Source organism: Megachile rotundata, chromosome 5 (assembly GCF_050947335.1).
Source record: "Megachile rotundata isolate GNS110a chromosome 5, iyMegRotu1, whole genome shotgun sequence".
Taxonomy (NCBI): Eukaryota; Metazoa; Arthropoda; class Insecta; order Hymenoptera; family Megachilidae; genus Megachile; species Megachile rotundata.
Genome location: NC_134987.1, coordinates 20,669,328 through 20,693,986, shown reverse-complemented (window position 1 = coordinate 20,693,986; position 24,659 = coordinate 20,669,328). Strand labels below are relative to the sequence as shown.

General features: G+C 36.4%; 3 protein-coding genes across 7 annotated transcripts in view; 2 read left to right on the top strand and 1 right to left on the bottom strand.

Annotated features, from left to right (window-relative positions):
* LOC100877284 (uncharacterized) overlaps window positions 1-17,141 on the top strand; it is an 18,038-nt gene extending 897 nt beyond the window's left edge. The window contains exons 2-4 of one of the 2 annotated variants that reach the window (XM_003703295.3): window positions 4,576-4,790; window positions 5,517-5,665; window positions 10,921-17,141. In XM_003703295.3, the coding sequence (XP_003703343.1) occupies window positions 4,700-4,790; window positions 5,517-5,665; window positions 10,921-11,091 (411 nt within the window). In that variant the 5' untranslated portion in view covers window positions 4,576-4,699 and the 3' untranslated portion in view covers window positions 11,092-17,141. The remainder of the gene's footprint in view (window positions 1-4,575; window positions 4,791-5,516; window positions 5,666-10,920) is intronic. The other variant, XM_012285173.2, reaches the window with a different exon arrangement.
* LOC100877058 (katanin p60 ATPase-containing subunit A-like 2) overlaps window positions 1-18,628 on the bottom strand; it is a 25,070-nt gene extending 6,442 nt beyond the window's left edge. The window contains exon 1 of one of the 2 annotated variants that reach the window (XM_076531502.1): window positions 18,567-18,628. The gene's annotated coding sequence lies outside the window, so the exon portion shown is untranslated. Of the gene's footprint in view, window positions 1-14,999; window positions 15,277-18,566 lie in introns of those variants that run through there. The other variant, XM_076531501.1, reaches the window with a different exon arrangement.
* Window positions 17,673-24,659, top strand: LOC100876473 (uncharacterized). 3 transcript variants are annotated; one of them, XM_012285176.2, is made up of 6 exons: window positions 17,673-18,176; window positions 18,857-19,017; window positions 19,112-19,331; window positions 19,420-20,528; window positions 20,608-20,909; window positions 21,212-24,659. In XM_012285176.2, exons 1-6 carry the CDS (start codon window positions 18,113-18,115, stop codon window positions 21,282-21,284), a joined length of 1,929 nt encoding a protein of 642 aa, XP_012140566.2. In that variant the 5' UTR covers window positions 17,673-18,112; the 3' UTR covers window positions 21,285-24,659. The 3 variants fall into 3 exon arrangements, with proteins under 3 accessions (XP_012140566.2, XP_012140565.2, XP_012140567.2); XM_012285175.2 differs by having other exon boundaries at window positions 17,678-18,176; window positions 19,408-20,528; XM_012285177.2 differs by lacking the exon at window positions 17,673-18,176 and adding an exon at window positions 18,584-18,715 and having other exon boundaries at window positions 19,408-20,528.

Genomic DNA, 24,659 nt, shown 5'->3' with positions numbered 1-24,659 from the left:
TTTAGATTAGAGCAACATACAGAGTAGGGCGATACAGTGAGTGGAAATATATGTATAGATCGAGATGAGCTGATCTATACGCGGATACCGGTATTCACGATACGTGCAGCGACAAGGTGTCGAAGATCCATGGAGCTTTTAAATTTTGTCTAAAAATAAATTTGCATTGTCATGTATCATCGTCAGAAAGTTTGTTAATTTGATCCATAAAAAAAGTTCTCTTTGCGTCTGTAACAAAAGGATACGCAAATACGAATAAATCCATCCTTCGTGACAGGTACAATACGATCCATCTTCATCCTGTTATAGATTCTACGACAAAATTGAAATCAGAGCTTCTCGATAAATTAAAACTATCGATCGTTGTAACGACGCGACTCGTTAAAAGCTTCAGAAATCTTTCAACCGTATGCTCGAGCGTTTATATGCATGTAATCTGTCTAAAACTTTTAAGTATACTTTCGATAATTTAATTAATTATTTTTTTTTTATTAATCATATACTTCGTTCTATAAATCGTATTTATCACACGAGAGCAATCGACGAGCAGTTATGGATCGAAAGAAATTTTCGAGCGACTGCTCGCTATGCCAGATTACCGCCGCTAAATGATTGACCTTAATCACTTAGCGATAGGCACGATCCAGTGATACAGTCTTTCATAAGACGGACGTTGTAAGCGTTTGCAAAGAACTTCCAATTCAAAGGTTTCTTTGTTCCAGACAACGTTCCATTTATATCGGACGAAGAAACTTATTAAGATATTATACTCGTTTCTGATATCAAATGCGATTGATAAAATTTAATTAACTACGGAACCAACAGTTTCATAGCAAAGCAAAGTTCGTAGAGTATAAAAATCAAATTGTACCACTTTCAGAGATTTATTATATACCTAACTTGAAAATTCAATAATTGCCAGTGTCACTTCTTTCAATAAGCTGATTTTCGATCTAGATCTCATAAAATTTTCGCGGTGAATCTGGTTCGAGTCATCTTCACTGCCCATTAATAAAATTTCAGAACTTTTCGTTTCGTTTTTATTATCTTTGTATCAATTATTCGGCTACGGTTATTAAAATTAAAAAAATTCCTATTATCATGAATTTGCATTGTAAAGGAATTGGGCGTTGATACACACACTCACACTGAACTTTACTCTTTGAAATCATTAATTAATATAACACGTGAGTTGCTTAATTAATTAATAATGAGCAGAATAATTAATGTTCAGAGTAGATTCTCTTATGCTTTGCACGTTCATCGATGTCAGACGCGACTCATCTTGATACACGAATACTTGGAAATAATTAAACTTGCTAATGGGCCTGATATTGAACTAGAAAAGAGATTTCGAACTTCCCTTCCTTTGGCAATTTTTTTCATTAATTTTTTTTTCATCTATCAAGGTCGGCGGATTTTTTTCGAGCGTGGAGTCAATTTCAAGTTTTGAAATTTGAAGGCGTTGGCAACTTTGTACACGCAAGTTCTGATGTAAAACAACAAGGTGCTTCAACTATTTTAACCTTTCGAAGAATGCTCCACATGCTCGACAAAACTCGCATCGATCTCAGTTTCTACAATTAACGGAACTTTGCCTATCGCAACGATACGAGGATGACAGAGTATTGGTATTGACGTCAGCTTCTCAAAATTTCTCCCCGAGTATCGGTTCGACTATTTGGGTTAAGAATTTATTTTCAAGGCTGAGCAAACGTAGAGAAACCGAATAGTAAATATACCAAATTGCCGATGCGCTCTTTCGACGCGTTATAATGTTTTTTGGAATCGGTAGAGGAAACATTTTTGAACAAAGAGCGACGTGGAAAAAGAGTCGGACAATTCGAATTGTAAACTGCGCGTATAACAAAGAAATACACCTATGACAGTTTTTGTTCCTTTAAAACGAAGAGCGTTTTGTATTTCCCATTTAAAAACGAAAAATTTGTCTTCTGTCTCTGATAACAAATATACGTTGTACGAAACAATATTTATTTTCAAAAGTAAAGAAGATATTTTTAGAACGATTTGAGAAGCTAAACACATGCGAGAGTTTTTATTTATTTCGAGGCTCATGGGATATAAATTGGACGAAACAATATCTTAACATTTACTTTTTAAACAGTTTATTTGAGTTAGAGTTCAGGTCAGCAATGATTCCACCATTCGGGATGTACGAATTTAAACTTTATAAAAATATTCCGTAACGAAGTTCCGTTCTTCGAACGAGGGGAAGTTATTACTCCAGTCGATGTAATTGCGTTCGAAGCTAGTACAGTAACAATGTCAAACGGGTGTACACGCGTTTGAATGTGTAACGCGTGAATAATAGACGAGATGGAGGCAATCACGCAAACCTAACGTACAGTTCTACGTAACATTATGTCAGAGTCCACAAACTGTAACCAGCAGCCTTGTAAGTTCAAAGGCCGTTCAAGTCGTACACCACTGCTACTGTTCAAATTTCATTAACGAAATACGTTATATCAATCGCGATATTCGTTTTTATCGGATCGATACGATAACATGATAAAGTTTCGAATACGTGCGCATGTTTTAGATTTCAATAACACAACTTTTCAAGATTTCGGATTAAAAATTCAATCGAAACATCGACGATAAATTTATTTGCCTTTTCAATTAAACCCGTCACAATGGACAATATCGTTTCCTGTAAGGGCTTATTGGAAGTCTCTCAGCTTTGTTATCGATTAGAAACGATCGACACCGCTATTGCGCGATTAATAAAACGTTTCTTTTAATATCGACGCGATATATTAAGCTTCGTGGTCGATCAGCAACCTCAATTTATTTTTATATCGTATAGAATGTAGTGGACAAGAAACTTTCGGAAATAAAGTAATACAATCATCGTTGACAAGAAGTTATAATAATTTGTACATAATAAAATTTCTACTAACCACCTGAATCGTCACGATTCCATCACTACACGTTTTATTGTTCTTTCAATGTCATTGCACGAGATTTTGCGGGACGTCACAAGATTAACCGAGTTACGCAAGCAAGTTTTGTAATGTAACATTCGCGATTTATACAAACCGTACAATCGGATCTCAGTTGCATTCATACGTCATCTAACAAGTCAAACAAATTTCAGTAAACGTTTGCCCTTTCCAACGTGTTAGAGTAATTTGCAATTGGACCAATTGCAGGATATCATGGAAGATGCATTGCATCACGTGGATTTTCGTTAGTCTCCGGTGGCGTGCTTAAGCACCGTTAGGTACACGGTTAATTTAATGAATTCCGAGTCAAATTGGAAAGCTACGCGTATGAGTTTTTACCGATCGTTTTTTTGTTTCATCCAGAGGTGTCCAGTGAAACTGGGACGAACGAAACGATCAGACGCGAAAAAGACCGATAAAAGAAAATTGAAGGGATTTTGATATTGCATTCTTTTTCACTGCCGTCATTTATCCGTGTTGATCTATCAGTCATATCCCTTAAATTGATATTCAGTCTGCCACTATCTTTCTGACAAGTTATCGAAAAATAATTGCTACTGCAACGATTTAATTTGATAAAATAATCGAAAATATACCATGTGTAGTATACTACATATCATCGACGTGTAAATTGAAGAATTACATAAAAAAATAAAGAAATTTCAATTGTTAGAAACTTTACTGCGTACTAATCTTTTTGCAGAATGTTGTTCACGCAAAGAGAGTGTGCTTCTCACGTGTAATCATGATCGATTGAAATTACGTCTGAAATTACAACGTTGAATAAGAAAAGACTAACACCGGTTGTTTAACCTTAATCGTAACCAGGTCATCTATTTCTAAAAATAATACGAACAGGTAATATCGTATGCGCGTCTAGTTACTTGACTATTCCGTCTGTGTCAATAGAAATCGAAATATTTCATCGATTATTTTATCCTTTGAAAATTCAATACTTTCAATCGTTTTGCACAATACACTCAAGACGCGTGCTCCACTATTTTTAATCTTTCGAGGTAATCGATAAATGTTAACAAAAAAGGGTTGCACGGTTGTAATTTTAGACTTATAGACGCATTCTATTTTTAGACTTTTTAACACGTAGGAAAAAGACTACTATTTATGTCGTCAATTTTCTTACCCATTATATCCATCGAATGGCTATCTATAAAATTATTTTGCACGTGTAAAATAAATTAGTTGCAAGGAAAGTATGAAAGTTTTAATAACAGCAGCCTCGTAGAAATTTATGTTCTGTTAAATTAAGAATTAATTAAAATTAGAAATTATTTGCTGATACAGCATCATTTCAAGAACCCTGTGACAATATTATACATATAATACTGTCAAATCATGTTTCATTATATTCCTAAACGTCGTAAAACATTTCCATTCGATATGAAACAATTTGATGACATTTCGCAGAATGAAGGAATTTAATCACGAAAAAATCTCAACACCAATTTCAACCATTTACGGACAATCAAGCCTGGTTGGTTAAGGTCATACGCGTTGTACGAGGATTATCTCGCGTTAGAGTCAATTACGATAGTCCCACGCGAAATTGATCCAAACTATGTGAAAACGCATGTTCTAATTTCTGGTGCAGATAACATGCTACCGGTCGCAGTGTGTGGACGGTGGTTGCTGGAATAGTTCGATCTCGATTCTCCTGGCACAGCCGTGAAACATTAACCGCTCTTCGTCCTTCGACAACGACATAATCGAGGACCATGAAGAGATCTTCGAACCTTTACACGAAGATCCTCGCCTGGACCGTCTGTCTTGTTGCTCTTCTTCTTCCTTTCTTACCTTCGAGGACGGGTAAGTTGAAGCTTAAGGCATTCACAGACTGTTTCTATTTCTCATGAATCATGATAAGATTTTGCAGTACTTTCTGAAATTGCAAACACGGTCAAATAATCTGGCTATCTCGATTGCACTCGTTTCCTCAAAGGACATTTATCAAACCATCGCAGTATCTGATGTTTGTCGTGATGATTCAGTCATGCATAGAATCGAATCTACGTGAATCATTGATGAACCCAGCCTAGTAATTCGTGCGTGAATTATTCAAAGGCAGCATTCATGGAAGAAATCAAAACGTGTATGAATAGTGATAGCTATTTAATTATTCTGACGCCTTTGGAGTTTCGACGAATGTAAACTTAGACCCGGTGTAAATTTTCTGCTTCTCTGAGCTAAACGGAAATAACAATCGACGAATAGATGGCGATTTACGTTAACCCTACAAGGAATCGTAAATAAAATAAGCTATTCTTTCGTTTTAACTACTTATACATTTATTTTGGAAAGATCACGTATGGTGAAAACTGAAGATTCGCCATTTTAGAACAAAACGAAAAATCTTGTACCACTTTTCAATCCGCGATTTCGTTTACCGATTGGAAAGTCAAGGAGCTAATCCTCAACCGCTCATATCCTGGATGTCTCAGACTGAAAAATGGTACAAGACTTTTCGACTTGTTTCGGTATGGAAAATCCTGTGTAGGCAATGCGAGGGGGATATTCAATAGATAATCGTTTCAGTCGCTCTGGAGGAGAACTGCACGGATTTCCAAGGTGCCATTGTTCGACACGGACTCCTCTATGTGCCAGGACCTGCAGTCTGCAGTCTCTGCGTGTGTTACCATTCGGAACCAATGTGGTGTCAATCGATTTTTTGCACGCCACCTTATGTAAGTATTTCTTCTTCCGACTACCTATAATATTTACTACTATTTACACAGTCAAGCAACCTGATAGTAACAGATTGCGTTCATTTTATTTTTATATTTACTTTTACCCAATTTTTCCATCGAACATTTTTCCTTAGAACATACAGATTCTTTCATTTCCAAAGTTTCATTCTTTTAAGAGACTTGAGGCTTTCACGCTTTCATTCTTTTGCACGCGATAGGAATCATATACGAAGGGAACTCGGAAGAACAAGACAAGAAGGTTAAATAATATTTCATTTCAAGATTCCTACCATGATAGGACGTGTTCCATTTCAAAATTCGTAGGTACGAATATTCGTCGATTGCACGCCTTCCGTTCATTATTTGCCAGGAACAATAAATACACGTCTATGTTGGTAGCAAGGCGTGGAAAAAGAAGAGGAAAAGCCATTCGAAGCGTGACGGTATCGCACTGCAACGAACCGTATGAAATCGATTATCCGACACGGATGCGACCGGTGTAAATGATTTTAATGAGCACGTTTGCTCGTACGAGATCCCGAATTCTCGACCTCCGTTTTTTGCGGCTTCCTTGTGAATAGTCGTAAAAATATCCTCGAATTAACGGGTCAATTACTCGTTGCCAAAGGAGAGATAAAAAAAGGAAAATTGAAGAGAAACATCTTACCTTCTCAGAGTTTGCAGGTCGCGAAACTGCGGGATAATCGGCAAACCGAGGGAAATAATTTAATCGATCGCGCAAACGAATGATTTAATATTACCGGAATTATTTTTCTAGCGAATGGAAGGCATTCTGGAAATGGTATAGGCCATTGGTCAAGTGTAATCCAATTTTCTTAATGGCGAATTAAGACTACTCGGACAAATAGTTTCCAATAGATTAGCAAACAAATTCGTGACATTTCCACATACTGGAACTGCTTAAACTTTAGCGAAGGGATCGATCATTTCTCAGAAACATTGCAAAGCCTTATTCTATTGAAAATTGCAAATTAAAAGCACGGTACAACGAATGAAATTATTGATTCTGAAATCCGGTGTAAGTCAAACTTCCACGAATAGAATTAAAAAATCGTAACAATAATTTTAGCTTTGAAGGTTGTTCTTCAACGTGGATAAAAAATTAATAGAAAGTTGGAGATATAAAAATCGCGCTTTTTTAGTTCGGATCAGACAAACTGCGTATCAAACGTTTTATCGCATTGTATCGAAATTGTATCGAGCTAATTGAATCTCTCGACGCCCCTTGCGCGAGTAAATCATCGAAATATGTAATTATTTATACGCGACGCGGCATAACAGGTAGAATAAATGTACGGTGCAATGAGTTAATTAGTAACGTGCGATTACGCAAATTAATTGTTACGTTCAGATGGAAACGAGCCCGGTCTATAGTCGGTGAAGCGAGTTATCTCGAATTTGACGTTAAAAGCGAAGAAAACGAGGGTTGAAAGAGAAAGAGAGAAATAATGAATATTAACCGCGTAACGATTGCTCGATGTAGGCCACCACCTTTTTCCCTCCGTTTTCCTCGGACGTTTTTTTTTTTATTGCAGACCAGAGAGGGCAGAGTTTGTTCCAAGAATCAATTACGCCTCGCAGGAAATTGCGTTATCGTTTGAACGTCTTCGAATTACGTCCACGATTATTCTTGGCCGCTTCCGTTTTTACCAATCCCACGTAATCATTCAATGCTACCTTATAATGGGACACACGTAGTACCTGTTAACCCTTATAGAATATTCACGAGTAAAATACCAATCTTTTCGCAAATGCGTGTGAATTGCTTCAAAAGGTAGTTTGAATTTTTAATATACTTAAAATTAGACTAATAGATTGCACCGTAGGCAAAAAGTTAAATAGTTTGTAGTTGTACTCCAATATCTTATTAGACATCGCTTAATTCTGTCTAACGAAATTACTTTACACGAGTTTACAAGCGGTGATATTTTTGAATACATCCTACCTTAAAAGAACATCCGATCGATCTGTTAAAAACTATTTCGATGACCGACAAACACTCGTCAGAAACGACGTGCAACAGCTTTCAGTCGTTAATCACCTCGTATCTGCGCGTGATTGTTCTTCGTCAGTCGGTCGCTCTTACGAATACAAAAGCGTTAAACGAAATTTCTACAGGGACGATTCGTGAAAGAATCTTCACGGTTTTTTTCCGTGTAATTTTCAAGCGGTAGTAATCTCGGGGATGTCACGAGCAACCGTATCCACGGTTTTACGCGGCTCCCTCTTTTTTTTCCAGCCATCTCGTGTTCTTTCAAGGCGTTCCGTTTACCCTCTGATGCGTGTTCGCGTTTCAAATGTAACGTTATTAAGCGGTCGCTTTCGAGTTCTGTTTTCAAGTTGAAAGCGAGCGGAGGAAATTTTAAACTTGATAGCTTGTAAACCGTTCAAATGTCATTAACATTTTGACAGTTGCACATTTCGTCGAATCTGTTGCATAATTTTGCGTTGCTTCTTCTGTACAAAGTATCGGTATTAGTTGTCTTAAAAGCACGCTCCGTTTGATTCGTACGTGATACATCGTAAAGAAACTGACATCCTGAAGAAACTGAACTTTTCACCGAGCACAGAACTTTTTCGATGTTTTCATAATTCGAAATCAATGCGCCGTGATAATCAAAGAGGAACTCGGAACCACGTAATTTTCTGTATCGATTGACTTCACCCTGGAATATCGTGTACTTGAAACAATAGTTTCGCGTGGTTCGCTCACTAACAAATATGTTGTTAGTGGAAACCCCATTGATTAATCGAACGTTTTAATTTGCAACCTTTAGCGTATTTAAAAATGCAGATTTAATCGATATAACTTTTCTTGGAAATCGCGTTACATTTGTTAACTTTGTTTCTTAGAATCGGAATTAATTTGCATGCCAAGTGCGTGACTGCAAATCGTATCTTACCTACAAACTACACTTTTTTAACGAAACAATATCGTTACAAACATTTTATATAAAATGTCATCGGTGTCAAATATAAAAGTTTCTTTTCCGTTTTTGAAAAGTCTCATAATTTAACGTATTCATCGGCGGCGTAAAAGAAATATTTTTTGAAGGATTCAAAGTACCCAACAGAGGTTGTAAAGGAGGAACATTTATAAATAATTTTTCTTCGTCCGAAAGAACAGTTCCTTAAACGTATAGAAGTTGAATCGGAACCGCCCGAGTCGCTTTGTAACCATTCGTTGATACCGTGACGTTTGTTAAATCGTTTAAAAAGGTAACAGCATAAGTCAAAGAAGAATAAGTTAGTCAGAAACACGGAATTTGTCTCGTTAAACGACTGTATACAGTCAAAGAACCGTTTCTTCAGGGACCAATTAAACGAGCTTCCGTGACCAACCGCTTGCAACCTGACGACGTTTTCTGTAAATAAAAAACTAACTGTATTTACGAATTGCCGTAACGCGATTGTCGTTAGTAATACGGTTAGTAATCCCTTTATTGAATTTTCACTTGATGTGACATCGTCAAGCTTCTTAACGAGATTTTTTCCCCTCCTCCGAGGACCGTTCTTTCGTAGTTTCTGAGCTTCCAATTACGAAGAAAAACCCTGCCAGCTTTGTTTATACAAAATTATATCCTCTGTTTGATCTTTCTTACGCTGTACCACCGGTTTTTAACGTCAGTGAACTTCAATTTACAAACAACATTTTATTTCCATTTTTTATTTCTACTTTCAGATTTTTTTTAAGGACTTTACGCTTTTGATTAAACTGTTTACTCGTAACTTTCAGTGATACGATTCGATATCTTCGAATTTTGAAATTTTTAGGAATGAAGGATGCTTCTGTTTTTTGGCCCGAAGCCTACAATCCTCTTGTTTTAGTACTCGAACTTCGTTGGATGCTAGCGGATTGGCTTTCGTAGAATAAGAAAGAAAAGTATACGAAACAATATCTAAACCGACCAACGTGCTACGTATTTCCGGTTACAAAATAGACCAGTGGCAATTGCTCTCGATGCTGCAGTCCGCACAATTCGTCCGCAGTGGCCTCGTATTTTATTGTTCCGTTTAATTGCGAACAACCGTGCGAAATTGATCGTAAAATGATACCGCTACGTAAAAATTTAAAAACTATCGAGTCGTTGTTAAAAAAAAATTGATGTAATTAAAAAATACACACGAAATTTCTACAAAATTGACTCTAGATTATCGATACAGGTAATGAAATTTTGTTAGAAATTTAATATTTTCAATTTTAAATTTTCGATCGTTTCCCAAAAGATACTTTCGCGAATTCGTACGACGAGAATACAACCATATCGAGGTTAACAAAGTTAGCGTGACAATCAGAATGCATATTGCTTGCGATGACACGCGATAAAGAAGTTTTAAGCCAGATCAAGTAATTCGAGCACCGTGAAACTCGAGGATATTGTTCGGTTTCTCGAAGACGAGAATCGACGTGTTCGTGGTATCGCGGTATCAAGATCTTCTTTTATCGGGAAAGTGGCACGAAGAGGTAAGAACGCTCGAACAAAATCGGCCAACAGGCTGTCGCGCATTTTGCGTCGGGGAGCACGCAACTGTCAGTCACGTCGTTTCTTGTAAACGAGAGAAAGATATTGTAATTGCGCGGGATTAGCATAAAACTAGTCGCATGCAAACGCCTGCTGGCCTGAATATCGTGCAACGTGATTCTAGGGAGCTTAAACGGAAGTTAACGATTTCAACCAGTCTAGATATGCAGCAACGTTGCATTTCAGATCTTTTATATCCGATAGAGTCTAAAACTTCCTGGTACACGATGTGTCCTTTTGCAGGAAACGTTTGCCGATACCTTGTCGTTGCTTTTTATAGCCTTCGCGACGGAAAGAGACGCCTTGGAACTCCGGAGATCCGCGAATACAGAGATATTCGCGTATTTAAGGTCGTAAAGATCTAAAAATATAGAGATGTTGAGTTCCTTTTCCTTAGATCCGCTCTAAGCTGCGCCTACATTTGTCCCCGAGCTACCAAAAATTGTTTCAAGTATATGTGAAATTTTTCAACCCTTTCAACTTCAATTGCCCTAACGGGTTGATCGTTAAAAAGAAATGCATGGAAGCATTATCAGTTGTCGCGAACATCTCATTCATTCGTTCGTTCATTCGATTCTCCTCTGTACATCGTTAACCAACACCTCTCACCGCAATTTCCTCCATTCTATTCGACTTTACATGACCTGGATACCGAACGTTGAAGCACGATTGAATAGCAATTGATCAGTGATCGATCTTCTGCCACAGAAATGCAAGAAGTTTCGAGTGGGCGAACGTTGCTGCGAGTTCGAGTGTCTCGACGACACGGACGCTAACTGGACCGGGCCAGATTTGATTATCGCCTCGGGATCGTCCAGGATCGAGAAGCAAGGAACCGTATGGCTGCTCGGTTTGATCGCTCTTCTGAAGGTGCTCTAGTTTCTTACGAGAAATATCGTCGACAAGCTACGACCTAACGCGGAATCGTCGCCGAGGATCAGCACGGGTCATCAGGGATAGGGAAAGGTACGACGCGTCAGAGTTTGTCTGCCGATTGTACCTCGAGGAACAACTGTGACGCGGTTATGGAATCTTTTTCGATCCCTTCTTTGCTTTATCCTGTTCATCGCAATTTTCTCCTTTCTCGAAAAATTCCTTGATCTTTTGTATAATATCCGTGATCGAGTTCAATGCCAATGGTGATCGACGATGTGGAAATCAGTTTTAATTTATTACTACATCGTAAGACCATTTTTATAATATTAAACTTATTCGGGATTGGCCGCGGTCCGAAATAGTTAAACAAAGAATCTTTCTTGTGATTTTCGTGCAGTAAAACCTCGATATTTTTCTGCGACAAGTGCTCTAGGAATAGGGTAGAAAATTACGAAGGGCCAATGTCATACGCAGCTTGACTATCCGCGCGTGCATAAATAAAAGGCATTGCCTGTCGATAAATTATCTGGCAAGAAAATATCGATGCTTTATCGCACTATTATATAATTGTATGTGTTTTCAAAAAGCACATTCGAATTGCTTATTCTTCTGAATCGATGATTTAGGTGACCAGAAAGTAGAACCACGCTACGATTATAGACACCAAACGTGATGCTAAACGAATTTATTAAACGAATATTTTATTTTTTCTAGTATTATTTCCTGTTAATGGCGATCACGAAAAGAAAGACTAAACTACGCGAGTTGTTGAAATGTACGAAATACCTCGATTAACAATCTGTTTACAATAAAATTCTATTTTTCAAAAACCAAGCTCGTCAGTCTGTATATTTTATTCATAATAATTCTGAGGAAATTGGAAAAGGAACGTAAATTGGAGAGTTTCTTTTCAATTATATTCTGAATCTTAACCCTCGAATGGCGAGTTGCCAAGATATTAATAACTTACAATTAATTTTTTGCAACTTTTCCGATGTATAAGAATTTCTCTCGAAGTATCGCTGATTTTGAAGATTTGGGTCAAGGTTGACCCGGTCACGCTACTCGAGAGTTGCTTCGTATTAATAAAGTTACTTGAATAATTTTTAAATATAACTTTGAAATGAAAGTCATTGAAAATTTACGTTTGCAGTAGCTCGGTAAAAATTTGGAGTATTCGACAATTATTCGGTTGACGGTCGACTTTGGTACTACCCTGGCAAGGCTTTCGTTCGATTGAATCAACAATGAACATAGACCTACCTTTTGACGCGTGCAAAGTGCCACTCGATTAACTTGTTGATGCTGGAATTAACTTTTTGTGCCACAGGGAATGAAGATAAATGCACCGTGTTAGAGAAGTAACGAGTTAATCCTCGCTTTGCGACTGGAAAATGAAACGTTTTAATCTCTAACGCATTTGTACGATCTGGCTTGACGGTCACAATTTAACGTTCGTTGAAATTTCAATTGTATTCTAATTTAAACTATGTACCTTAACAATGTTAAATTCTTCCAAAAATTTAAGCTTATTGGACACGTGTTTGTTCTTTAATTCCGCGATGCGAGACGTTCGGAACTTGAAGCGTTTCGAGCAATCTGTAAAAATTTTTCGAAGAATCCGATGATCGACTTCGTTCCGTAAAGAAATCCTGCGAAGATCGTCCCTGACTTTCGTGGTGCTTTTATTCTCTCGTTTCCATGAAATTGCGAAACTTCTCGAGTTTCTGGCCTCTCGAGGCGTGCGAATTGTTCGAAAGAAAAAAACTGCGAAACTGGGATCACTTAATTAATTTCGATCAATCCATCCATCCATTCGTTCGACGGCCTACGCGTTTCCTATGGCTGAACATATCGCTTCCGGTCGGGAAAATGCGACGGAACGAAAACGAGCAATTAATTGAAACGGTAATAATAAATCTATTGGAACCAAGAGAACTTTATTAAACGGAAAGGACGATCATTTTAAGAGCTAATTAAATTTTGACGCGTGAAAGTTGATTAAAAAATTTCACGATCGCTTTCGTACACTTCGACCGCTACATAATTAAAGTAACAACTAAGATCTACTTTATTTCGCAGTTTCAAATGTCTGCGGATTAAGACTCTATTCGGATACGGGGGTTAGGTTGTATTACAGTTGTAACATCAAAAAAGTAACTTGATCTGTCCGTGAATGGTAAAACAATATAAACGTTACTTATTTTCTGTGTTGCTACATATCGAAGTGTATAGACAGTTTTCCAACGCATTTTCTCTTTGAAACGCGAAAATTAATAAAAAGGCACCGTTGAATACGAAGTTTTTCTTCTCATAAATTGAAACACGCGTTCGTTAAATTACATATTCATAAACATTTCGAATTCTAAAGGATTTTAAATGCCGTTCCATCAAGATAAACAAGTCCAAAAGCCCGTTTTTAAAGAAATGAAATTCTTATAGCTCATAGAAAAAGAAATGAAATAAACATCTACCGCAAGCTGGTAGCGATAGAAGAAATATAAAACGGTTACTATTCGCAACTGTTCAATAATTTCATCTTTGAATCGAATTATAAAACATTTGTCGTGTTATCGATATCTGTGCTGGCACGGTAAACCATCACAAACGAACAATACGTATTTTCTACGTGTACAAAGGTGTATATTATCGTATGTATATACTTTGTTGGATAAAGAGGAACGTGAAGGGAGAGAGAAAGGGAGAGTTCTTCGATCGCGAAGAAAAATATTTAATTATCTACAGAAAGAATATCAGAACATTAGATTTTACTATTTTACCCTCCATATTTATGTATGTAAAATATTTGATCGATAGATGTGATATATCGATATTGAGTAGAGACACGCGCTCAATTAAATTTATCGTAGTGATATTTCCATCGAATATACACAAGTAGAGTTTTAAATAACGAGAAAGGGTTGCAGCGGACTCAATTTTAAATATACTCGTATTACGTGTAAATTGTACCTCGAACACTGTACTCGTTAGCGAGCCTTTTTTCTTCTAGTTTCCTTCGTTATACAAATTTTCGTTTCGGTAACGGAATATTACACGAATCAATTGAATAATTCGATGACGACGGTAGCTGCGAATACGCCGTCTAACGAGAAGCAATTTCCCAAGAAAACTTGTCATCTTATAATTTTATAACTTCTTTCCAACAAGTGTTAGACCTCGTTTGCGCAAACGATCGCTCGAGCAATCATGATCAATCACGAGACACGTTTATTCGTTGAATAATATTTAACGTCGCGACTGAACTGACGATTTTAGTGGTAAACTTATAAATTTGAATTGAAGGACCTTTGCACAGGGGACAATATAGTACCGATTAGAATATTAACAGAAGTAATTCGTGCAAACAACGCAATTCTCGTTTTGCCTTGTTCACGGTCCGAGTGTTTTTCATTTCTCTTTCTCCTTCGCAAAGATTTCGCTGCTTTTGCGTTCGTTAAGTACTCTTCTATTCGGTGCACAGCAATTTTCACGCGTTCACATTTTCGCGAGAACAAGGACGTACGGTTGGTGTGAAGTTCAATGTTTTCGCACTTATGACTGTAGGACGTGCATTTTTTATTCTGATTTAACCCTCTGCGGTCGCCAGTCTATTTTCACCCGCCTACGCACTCTCTTTAATGAATATTTTACAAGGATCTTTAAGTTTCAGTTTGAACTTAACATCATTCTTTTTGTTACTTCGTTAAAATATTTAACGATAACCGAGAGGGTTAACGGGGATATAATTTTGTCACGGATAAATTGAATTTTTAATTAAGTTGAATTTCAATTAGATCGTCAACGTTGAATCGTTTCAACAAGGTTGCACCAATTGTACCTTCAGACCTTTTCTACGTACTTGAACAATACCGATAGTCTATCATTAATAACTGAATGGGTTTTCAACTCACCCAATTAGCAGAGATTTCCCTTGGACGCGTAATTTGTGGCTTCCCGGTTAAATTAAACAGTCCAATTAGCATCACTAAATTATAACACTATGTAATTAAAATATTATGAAATGTAATTCATAATAGATATTGTAAAACGAAACAAAAGTTTTTGACAAACGAAAGGTTTGACATTTGAATCGCCGATATGAATTGCTGTGCTCTGAATTTGTCAAAAATAAACAAGCTTTTCTCTCATTCTTTCATTAGATCGATATGTATATACGTAAAGATTCGAGGAACACACATTTATCTTTATAAAAAATTGATTAGAAGTAAAATTATCAACGTTTCCACGATTTTCTTATTCACGAATCCTGTTCTATGGAAATTTCACGTGTATTCGAATTTTGTCTAGGTACGGTAAGGTTTTAACGATACAACTTCAATCGCATTTTAATATCTAATGACCGGTATCGAAACTTTGTAATTAATAGCGTTATTAAGAGAAAGTTTCGAAATGTTCTCAAACGACGAGCACTTTGGCTAATTCACTCGATTAACGCTAATTTACCTGGTTAATTTAACGATTTTTTTTTTATTTCAGATCAACTTACTCACTTATTTCAAATAAATTCAAACGATACTTTAGTAAAACTATACAAGCAACGGGGAGTTTATTTTGTAATATAATTTATTTTAGCATTTCATAATGATCGCGAAATTATGTTCCCCATTGTACCTCTGTGAATCGTCCCTGAGTTAATTCAAGCTCCTATGCTCGTCGTACAGGGTATTAATTAATCACCAACGATGAAAGCACGTCCAAGTCCAGTTTGAGCTTAAAGCCCAACTTGAATTATATCGTGACAATAGTCTCTTCAATCTTTGTCCGTTTCTTTTATCGTTTACTAAAAAGCTTCTATTAAAATTTTGAAACATCGACAAATCATTAATCGTCCAAAGATTGTATCCATTCTCTTGTTCAGATGTGTTCTCGAAACTTGCTCTAGATTTAAACTTGAACAGTCAATTTTTATTTATATCATTTATACATGTGCTATTGTAATATGGTTTGATATTCTGTATAATCTGACCAATCTTTCTCGAGATTTTTCCTTAAATCGTCGATGTCTTCGAGAAATTTTCAATTTTAAAATTGATACTCCATAGAGACGTCTATTTCGCATGCATTAAGGTATTTTTGATAAAGGGCTGTCGATGGCCCGGAGCGAATTTCAATTGTAAATAGAGCGTTGCAGTTTTGATGTAAAAGCATCGTGAAAAAGCAGCAGGATATGCATGAGGGTTCAAGGAAGAAAAACAATTTCGTGCCAACGACACGCTCACACCATTCTTAATTTTCATTTGTAAAGCTGAAATATCGTTGCTCTTTCGATATTTTAGCTCGCTTTTTATCGACGATGTAAATCAGAATTGTTTAAGCCGCGATTCTAATTTATTCTATTAACAGGTATATTAAAAGGACTGTTTTCACTTTTAACGCGTTCAGTGCGACAACTTTTTTCATCTTTTCGGCGGTAGAGGATAAATATGTCCTTTACAATATTTATACGAGAAGAGTATACTTTCGTACACTTTTCGTTCGAATATTTGTTCTTTCTTGTTTAAGAATATTCGACGCAAAGCGTATCGTTGAGACAAAGAAAGGACTATAATTTTTTCAAATTTCCTTCGCGAGTCTGACATCGACTTTGCGAATCGGTCGTTTCTGATCTAATTCGTTGAAACAAGCACCAAAAGAGAATCGTCCGTGTTTCTCTGATAACCTTCCCAGCTGATTAACAGCCAAAACACTGTTCTTCGTCAAGTTTTTAGCGCGTTTGGATATTTGCCATTTGATCTTCTATCGACACACCGTGTATATCAAATCGACATTGCATCAATCGACCAATTTCTCTTAAGCTTGTACTATGAGCTAAGGTTTACGTGTAAAGTAATACAAGAATTATTATGAATCTGTCTGAATGTAAATATATTTAGATGATAGATTTAATATTACTACGATACGTAAACTACCTTTGATTGTGATTACGTCGTTTGATCATTGAGGGGCCTTTTATGTGTGAGTAATCGTTCTATGATAACCCATATGAATTGTAATAATTTATTTGATCGATATTAAAGATATTCAAGACCGTAGTGAAATCTTGTTATTGCGCCCTTGTATCCTGAATATCCTTGTCTCTACCTAACCGACATCAAATTTTTAAATTTAGAAATTTCAGGTTTTGAACATTTTTTAAAATATACAGATAAAATAAATAAAAAAATGTATCCCAAGTTCTGCTCATTACCTTATTTAAAACTAGATAAGGTAAATTTGATAAGAAACATGAAAATTGAAATGTAATACGCCCCGCCATATGAACGTGTTTGAAAACCCGTATAACTTGCGCCATCTGATGACGACGAGCGAACTAACGAAATAGAAAATCAGAGTTTTTTCACAGAATACAGTACGCGCTTGTTTAATGCATGATTCGGAGCTCTAGACACTAGAATCTTTAGGAATCATGCATTAAACGCGAACCAATCGCATATGCATCTTTCTCATAAGTCGACTGTTCATTGGTTAAATAAGACATACTGGACGACTGTATAGGATTCACGCGCATGTGTAAATAATGTGTGTGAGCATTTCCTGCGCATGCATTAAACGAGCGTATACTGCACCTCGTCGGTGCTGCGAATTTAACCGGTTGGAGAGATTTGAAAAGGTAGGAAAAGATGGCAGTAGCTACGATATCAGTGCTCGACACCGATAGCTGCTCCGTTCGCTAATCGATCATTCCGGGTGTCGGGAGTCGATGCAAGTAGGTGCAAGTTGGTGTGCCTATTTGAGAGGACGCATACTGTACAAGGACACTTGGGAGTAAAAGAAGAGTTTCTAAGATATGCAGGTGTGTGAAAATAACTGTTGCTCCTGCATAAGCGACCCGTGATACAGGTGTATTAGTACAAGATGCTAGTTGGCATTGTGTCGTAAAAAATGTCGAGAACCAACGTCGAGTCGTCGGAACGGAACACCGTTTGAAACGTTCAACGATATTCTTGCTTCGTTGCTGCACCGCGTCAAGTGGTCACGATTATGACGAGATAACGAACACAGAATGAAATACAGCGACAGTAACCTTCTCGGTTATGCAGTTTTCGCGTTTATTCTATTTTTTAACGGTGAGTCTAACTCGTGTTTTCTTTATTTTATTCCAGTTATTCTAACGTTTTCAAATTCTTCCGCGGTTCTCTTCTTCTTTTCGATTCGGCTTTTGTTTTTATTCTTATCGACGATCTTATGTTTCACTCCACAAGTTTCGAATCTACTTTTGGCTTTCCTTCGAAACTACGCGCCTAAAATTAATTCGGTCGAACAAACATTGGCTATTTATTGGTTAGAAATACCCTATAATTCAGTGATTACTACTCTCGAGTATCATGTATTCGACGATCCTTTTCTCGGATTTATTCTTTCTGATGTTCGTATCGAGCGATAATTTTTAACGAAAATTCACTAGTTGGATGGTCCGATTGACGTAACGTGCATATGACGCATGTGTTGCCGCTCACCTGCTTGTCGTTCGCTCGCTCGCTCGCTCGCTCGTTGTTCATACATGCGCGCGTCATTTTTTATCAAACGTATACAAATTATTGCTACGTGGATTTCCAAAAACATTTATAAACCAACCGAACCATCAGCTTTTGTTCGATACGCTACAGTAACTAATATGATAAACAAACGATTTCGAACGCGTTTAATAATTATTTTATTCGGGAATTTTATTTAATAATTATAATTAAACTATGTTCTAGGAAGATTAATTACAGGGAATTCTAATTTGTTTTCTTATGTTTTGCAGTTATTCATGCAGAAAGCGGTGTTAGTTGCAAAGATCAACAAGGGCGATCTTATGAGTCTGGTTTCCTTTTTGTTCCGGGCCCAGAACCTTGTACATTGTGTGTTTGCGAAAATGGCAATCCAAAATTGTGCAAAGCAATGCTTTGCAATTCACGTGCAGAGGTATTTTAAACGCTATAATCGTTGCATTCTCTTGTGTACATTGCATAATTCTATTTTTTACCGGGATTCAAACGTTGATTCTGCATTTTAATAGGAAGATTGCAAGTCTTCTAGGAGGGGAGATATCTGTTGTGAATACATTTGTTTGTCATCGATCTCGAACGATAAAACCGATGGAATGGGTAGCAACACCACGGATGCCACTGCAAATTATGATATAGGACTTAGATCGGTTGCTAGTTTTGTCACCGCAGTCTTGTCTCTAAGTCTGTTGTTTTTCTTGATACATCGTTTACGTCAGAGAAAGATACGAGGTATTTTATTCTTTAGGATGCAGCATGAGTTTGTTTCTTAAATACTTGAACAAAAATGTTGATTATTTTGTAAAAGTTTGCATCGCAGGAAGACAAAGCAGACAGTTGGCAGAGGACCAAAGAAACTTAGGTAGTATGGGATACATAGAACGAGACGGTTTATCGCATGGCGTTCCCATGGATGATATACCGTGCGGAGCGAATTATCCGTTATGGAAACCGCCTAGTAATTACTTTCCACGAGGGGAAGCTCCGCCACCTTACGAAGAAGCAGTAGCGGCAGCACGAGCGGAACAAGCGCTTTTAGCGATGAATCCACAAACCTTGCCACAAATCAATTTTCCAAATACCTATTTGACGAATGCTAATAGTCGTACAAGTATATCGTTGGTAGGAAATCCACAAAGTGGTGGTATCAATGGTAATACAGCAACGGTAATGTGCGATGCTAGCGTAACGGATCAAACTGGCTTAATTTCAACGCCGAATAGACCAATATCAAATCCAAACATATATGCTTATTATCGCCAATCGAATCAAAATGAAACATTGTCTCCGAGTGTTAACGTAGGAACTTCTACCACGAGTTTCACTCTAGGGACAAGCACTTACGAAAATTTACCTACCCCGATCGGGATTCTTAACTTTACTACACATCGTTTAGATATGACCGCGCAACCTTTGCCTAATTTACAACCCACTGTTCCGAAAAATTATCAAACGCATACAACTCTTCCACGTCAAACCGGAGCATTTACGATATCTGCAACTTTGTCAAGCTCGAATGCAAATACTCATCGTACAATTCCTAGGACTTTAACGACTCGCACTGGCACAAAGTTACAAGAAATTAGAAACGATTGCACTCAGAAAGACTTTCTACGATCTACGACCATGACCACAACCACGACCACAACTACGACGATGACGATGACGATGCCAGTCACAACGACCACGACCACGACGACAGCGACGTCGACTACGACAACTGACATTGTCTCGTCGAATTTACCACGTTCCATACAACAAATTACTATAACCAAACTAGAAAATACGATGGAAAACAAAAATCCAGCTACATTTTACGAACATTTACGAATACAACGTTCTCCTGCTTCTTCTGCTTCTTCTGCGGGATTGCAACAAACTGAAAGGCAACAGCCGGATCGTAAAATGGAGAAATCGCAGGATTTTAAGGTACGTTACAAAGTAATTATTTATTTCGGATAATGCTTTACGTGTGCGTGCGCTAAATAATCGATCATATATGTTCCAGCCACCATTAAATGTAGCTAATGAAATTAACGAAGACGGAAGTTTTGAATCGGTAACGTGTGCTTGTAGTATGCAAGCACTTCCTACCCTTCACGACGATACTGACGATTATAGAAGCGAGTGTGAAAATTGTAAGAGCGCGACAGGTTCTCGATATTATTTGGATAACGAAGATGAATTAGTCACGTCTCCACACGAAACCATGACGTTACACAGAAGACCAGATGAAACGACTTCGAGTACTACGCCTCAGTATTACAGAACTTCGCTTACACTGCCTATAAGTACCCGTCAACGAACAAGGTAATTACAAGGGTTATTTTTCCTCTTCTCGTTACTTTATTTTCTGCGTATTATTATTGTTATTGTTATCGTTGTTGTTATTAAGGTTTATTTCATCCGTTCATCGAATCACTTTAGTTTACGATTCCTTTTCGTAACGTTTCATAGATTCTTCCTCTGTTTTTATATTTGGTATTGTTATTCGGTGATCAAATATATTATTAAAAAGTTAACAAAATAACAAACATTACATGTATTTGTTAACCTAAACCTTCAAAAGCGTGTATTTATAAAATATTTGATCGATGGTTATTTGCGTTCAGGAGTACCGGAGTTCGAGAAAATTGGTTCAACACAATGCCCCAAAGTTCTACAGAATCCTCGGACGAAAATTAATCGCGGACATATGGCGTATTATTCCCACACTTTGTATAGCTATGAAAATCATCTACAACGCATTGCCGTGATCGGAATTCAGTATTATTGTAGATGAACAGTGTTCATGTTTTATTGCGTTACAGTCAACAATATAATATTGTTGTTAATAGAATTTCAGTATTACAGCGATACGTTTTCTATCTCGTTCATTGTCGAAACCCGAATTATTCGTGTATTCGGGCAGTGTACGATTTCCGTGAAAAACGAGTCACGCCTTTGCTGTCACAGTTCTTCTTTACACATTAAACTGTGGGAGCAAATTTTAGGTATACCTACTATATATACATATAGCATCACGACGTACGACTTCGGTAAGTTTAAATCAATAAATAATAAGGAACAAACTAACTGTATAGCGTCTCTAGAATTTTTTTTTAACTATGTTCGATGCATATCATTCGTTAAAAATTAATCAAAAAGAGTAAAAAATGCAATTTTTACGGCTTTATCTCTATTGGAGTCGCGTAACGAATAATTTTATTTATATCGTCGCAAGAAATGGCGCACACGTTTTTCAAAATCGAGTATAAAGCGTGATGAGAAAACACACTTGGTTCACACTATGCGTACTACTACGAACAACAGATTATGTTAAATAGTTACGGTCCATTTTATCGTGGACGATGATGGATCGATAACGAGTTATGGAATAGCATTTGATTCATGTATTAGACATTAAGTATTTTCATCGACCGGTGTGTATATAGTGTCATTATAATATACATTTAAGTGTAATTGAACCAATGACCTTTAATACGAACTTTCGTCCTGTTTTAATTTGACCTTGCAACAATTTTATAAATGTATTTATTACCGTATGTAGTCCGTGAAATACATACGTTTAAAGATACATATCAGTATCCGACTACTCAGTCATATTAAAATTACACGAAAAATATATTTAATTTAACTTGAATATTCCATTCCATTTTATTAAAAATATGTTTCGTACATTCCGCTGTAATCTACGGTTTCTACTGGTTCGAATAGTGTGGATCAACCTTAACGCGCATATATTTTAATTTTTTCTCACCGATCATGCAACATCGTTGATTTTGTTTCTTTGGGTTCTAGATGTATGCGTATACGTGTATGTACGTATACACGTATACGTATGTGTCGTATACACATCGCGTTATATCACCTTGAAACATAAATTAACACTCAGGAAAATTGTAACTTTACGTGAACTTCATACGTGAAATTCTTTTCACGATCCATTCTCCTTCCAAATAACTTATGAATAAGAAAGGCAAAAAGATTGGTCTCGTAATAATTGCGCAAAAAATTTCTACCGACTGATTTTAACAAGAAAATGAAAATTTTTAAGTCTATACAATCGTATTACCTACGGTAACGAGAACAAGTCCGTACATTGGTGACTGCTTGTGATAACATATAAACTTTATATATGTACATGCTCTAAACATACGGTGAATGGAATGCTCGTTATCCGCGATCAGTGATTAAGAATTTCTAAAGTGTGTATGAAAGAAGAAACGAAATTACGATGAATCCCTGAAATTCGATTTTGTTCAATGTTACGAAGATAAGTTTTGTTACGACCATTAGTGTTCTATGTTTGTTTGTTTGCTTGTTCGTTTGTACACATAATTTGTGTAGTTATGCGTCTCATGATTTTAATAAGTTATACTTAGTAAGTTGAAAGAAGAATAATGAAATCAAAATTTATTTTTTATACTTAATCGGCATTCGCGATGCCTGTAAATAGTTTAATGACAAGAAAAGAATAAACCGGTGTAAAATATAAAAATAAGATCGTTTAATTTAGCGAATCACTAGGGATCATCGATTTTCATTTTTCAGTGATAAATTTCAATCAATTTCGGAGCATAGGCGGGCTCGTAAGTTGTGCGCTGATTTATCGGCATTTTGTATATTCTACACAAATACAAAATGAAAGTGAATGGAAAACGATACAAAAGGAAAAAGATAAATTTATTAGAAATTTTATAAATCTAATAATCCTTTATCGCGCATGCCATAATAGCAAGAATTTTAAACTGTCATTATGCACAATTACGTTAAATAGATTTTTGTTGTTCAGGACGTTTATAATTTAATGAAACTGACTATACATTTCCGTTAATCGTTATTTGTAACTTTAGATCTGACTTTTATTATCGCGCGTGTATCGTATTCACTGGGCACCTGAAATAATCGTTTCACTTCTCTCTACTATTGTAACAACGTATACGATACATATATGAGTTTTTAACAAATTTCTGGAAATTGTGAAATAGACGAACCGGTAAGATTTGCATGAATGAAGTAAAGCTGGAAAATGTACCTATCTGGTTTATGAAATTCAATTTGTTGCGATTACTAAAATTTCAATTATTATTCAAATCCGTGATTAGAGATTAACGGTAACTTGTTGAAAGTACGAAGTATCGAACGATAAGGTAATATTTCGAAATTGAAAGGCATTGGTAAAGCACGAAAATAAACAATGATACACATCGAACTATTACATAAACGTATTAACAGTACTAATTGTAAGTTACGAACAATCTTTGATAATTTCTAATTATTATTCAAAATGTTGAAGTTAAAAACAGTATAATGCGTAAGACGATTACGTGAAACGTAACGTTTTAAAGGAATTATTTGAGAGGATTTTAAAAGAGTCGTTGATTTTTTATTAGAGAATTCGGATAGAATGATTAACTTTTTACTGAGTTTGCATTAAACTAAAGGCACTGATCAAGAAACGATGCGAATCTATAAAATTATAGCAACGAGATGCGAGATAAAAGTGGTATGCCACAAGTAATAAAAGTATTGTTAGTGATAAAAACCGAAAAAAACATAACTGATAAAATTATGTTCTAAAAAAACGCATGATAAGCGATCCAAAAGCGGTATGTAGATATATTTATACTTCCAATTGCAAACAGATTCTGACAGTCAGAATCTCTTCCTACGATAATTGACGCATTTCGTGTGTTCATTAAACTCGACTGTATTACATTCTTGAAAGAAATGTGTTCATTATAATATAATAAACTTCTTTCTATATGCATTAAATCGTTCGACGAGCGAGGGTACAACAAGCTGGACTTAATACAAACTCGAACAGACGTTCAAGACTCTTGTAGTTGAAACGGTACAAACACCTGAATTACTTAATTGTTCGTCTAGTGATCTAAAATATTGTAATATATCTGTCTGAGTAGGTTTAGAAAATAAAAAAAGATCTTTATTGCGCTTACTCGTGTAAGTCAAATATTATCAATTAATGTAAGTTGTATTAGGACACTTATGTCAGCAGCTATCATTTAATTGTAATAAATGAATAATTTACATAAA

What these genes read in the sequence shown, in the direction of transcription:
- LOC100876473 (XM_012285175.2), top strand. Translation starts at nt 18,113, where the DNA reads ATGAAATACAGCGACAGTAACCTTCTCGGTTATGCAGTTTTCGCGTTT. An exon ending in ACGTCAGAGAAAGATACGAG is followed by an intron (nt 19,332 to 19,407) that starts GTATTTTATTCT and finishes ATTTTGTAAAAG; the next exon opens with TTTGCATCGCAGGAAGACAA. An exon ending in AGAAATCGCAGGATTTTAAG is followed by an intron (nt 20,529 to 20,607) that starts GTACGTTACAAA and finishes TATATGTTCCAG; the next exon opens with CCACCATTAAATGTAGCTAA.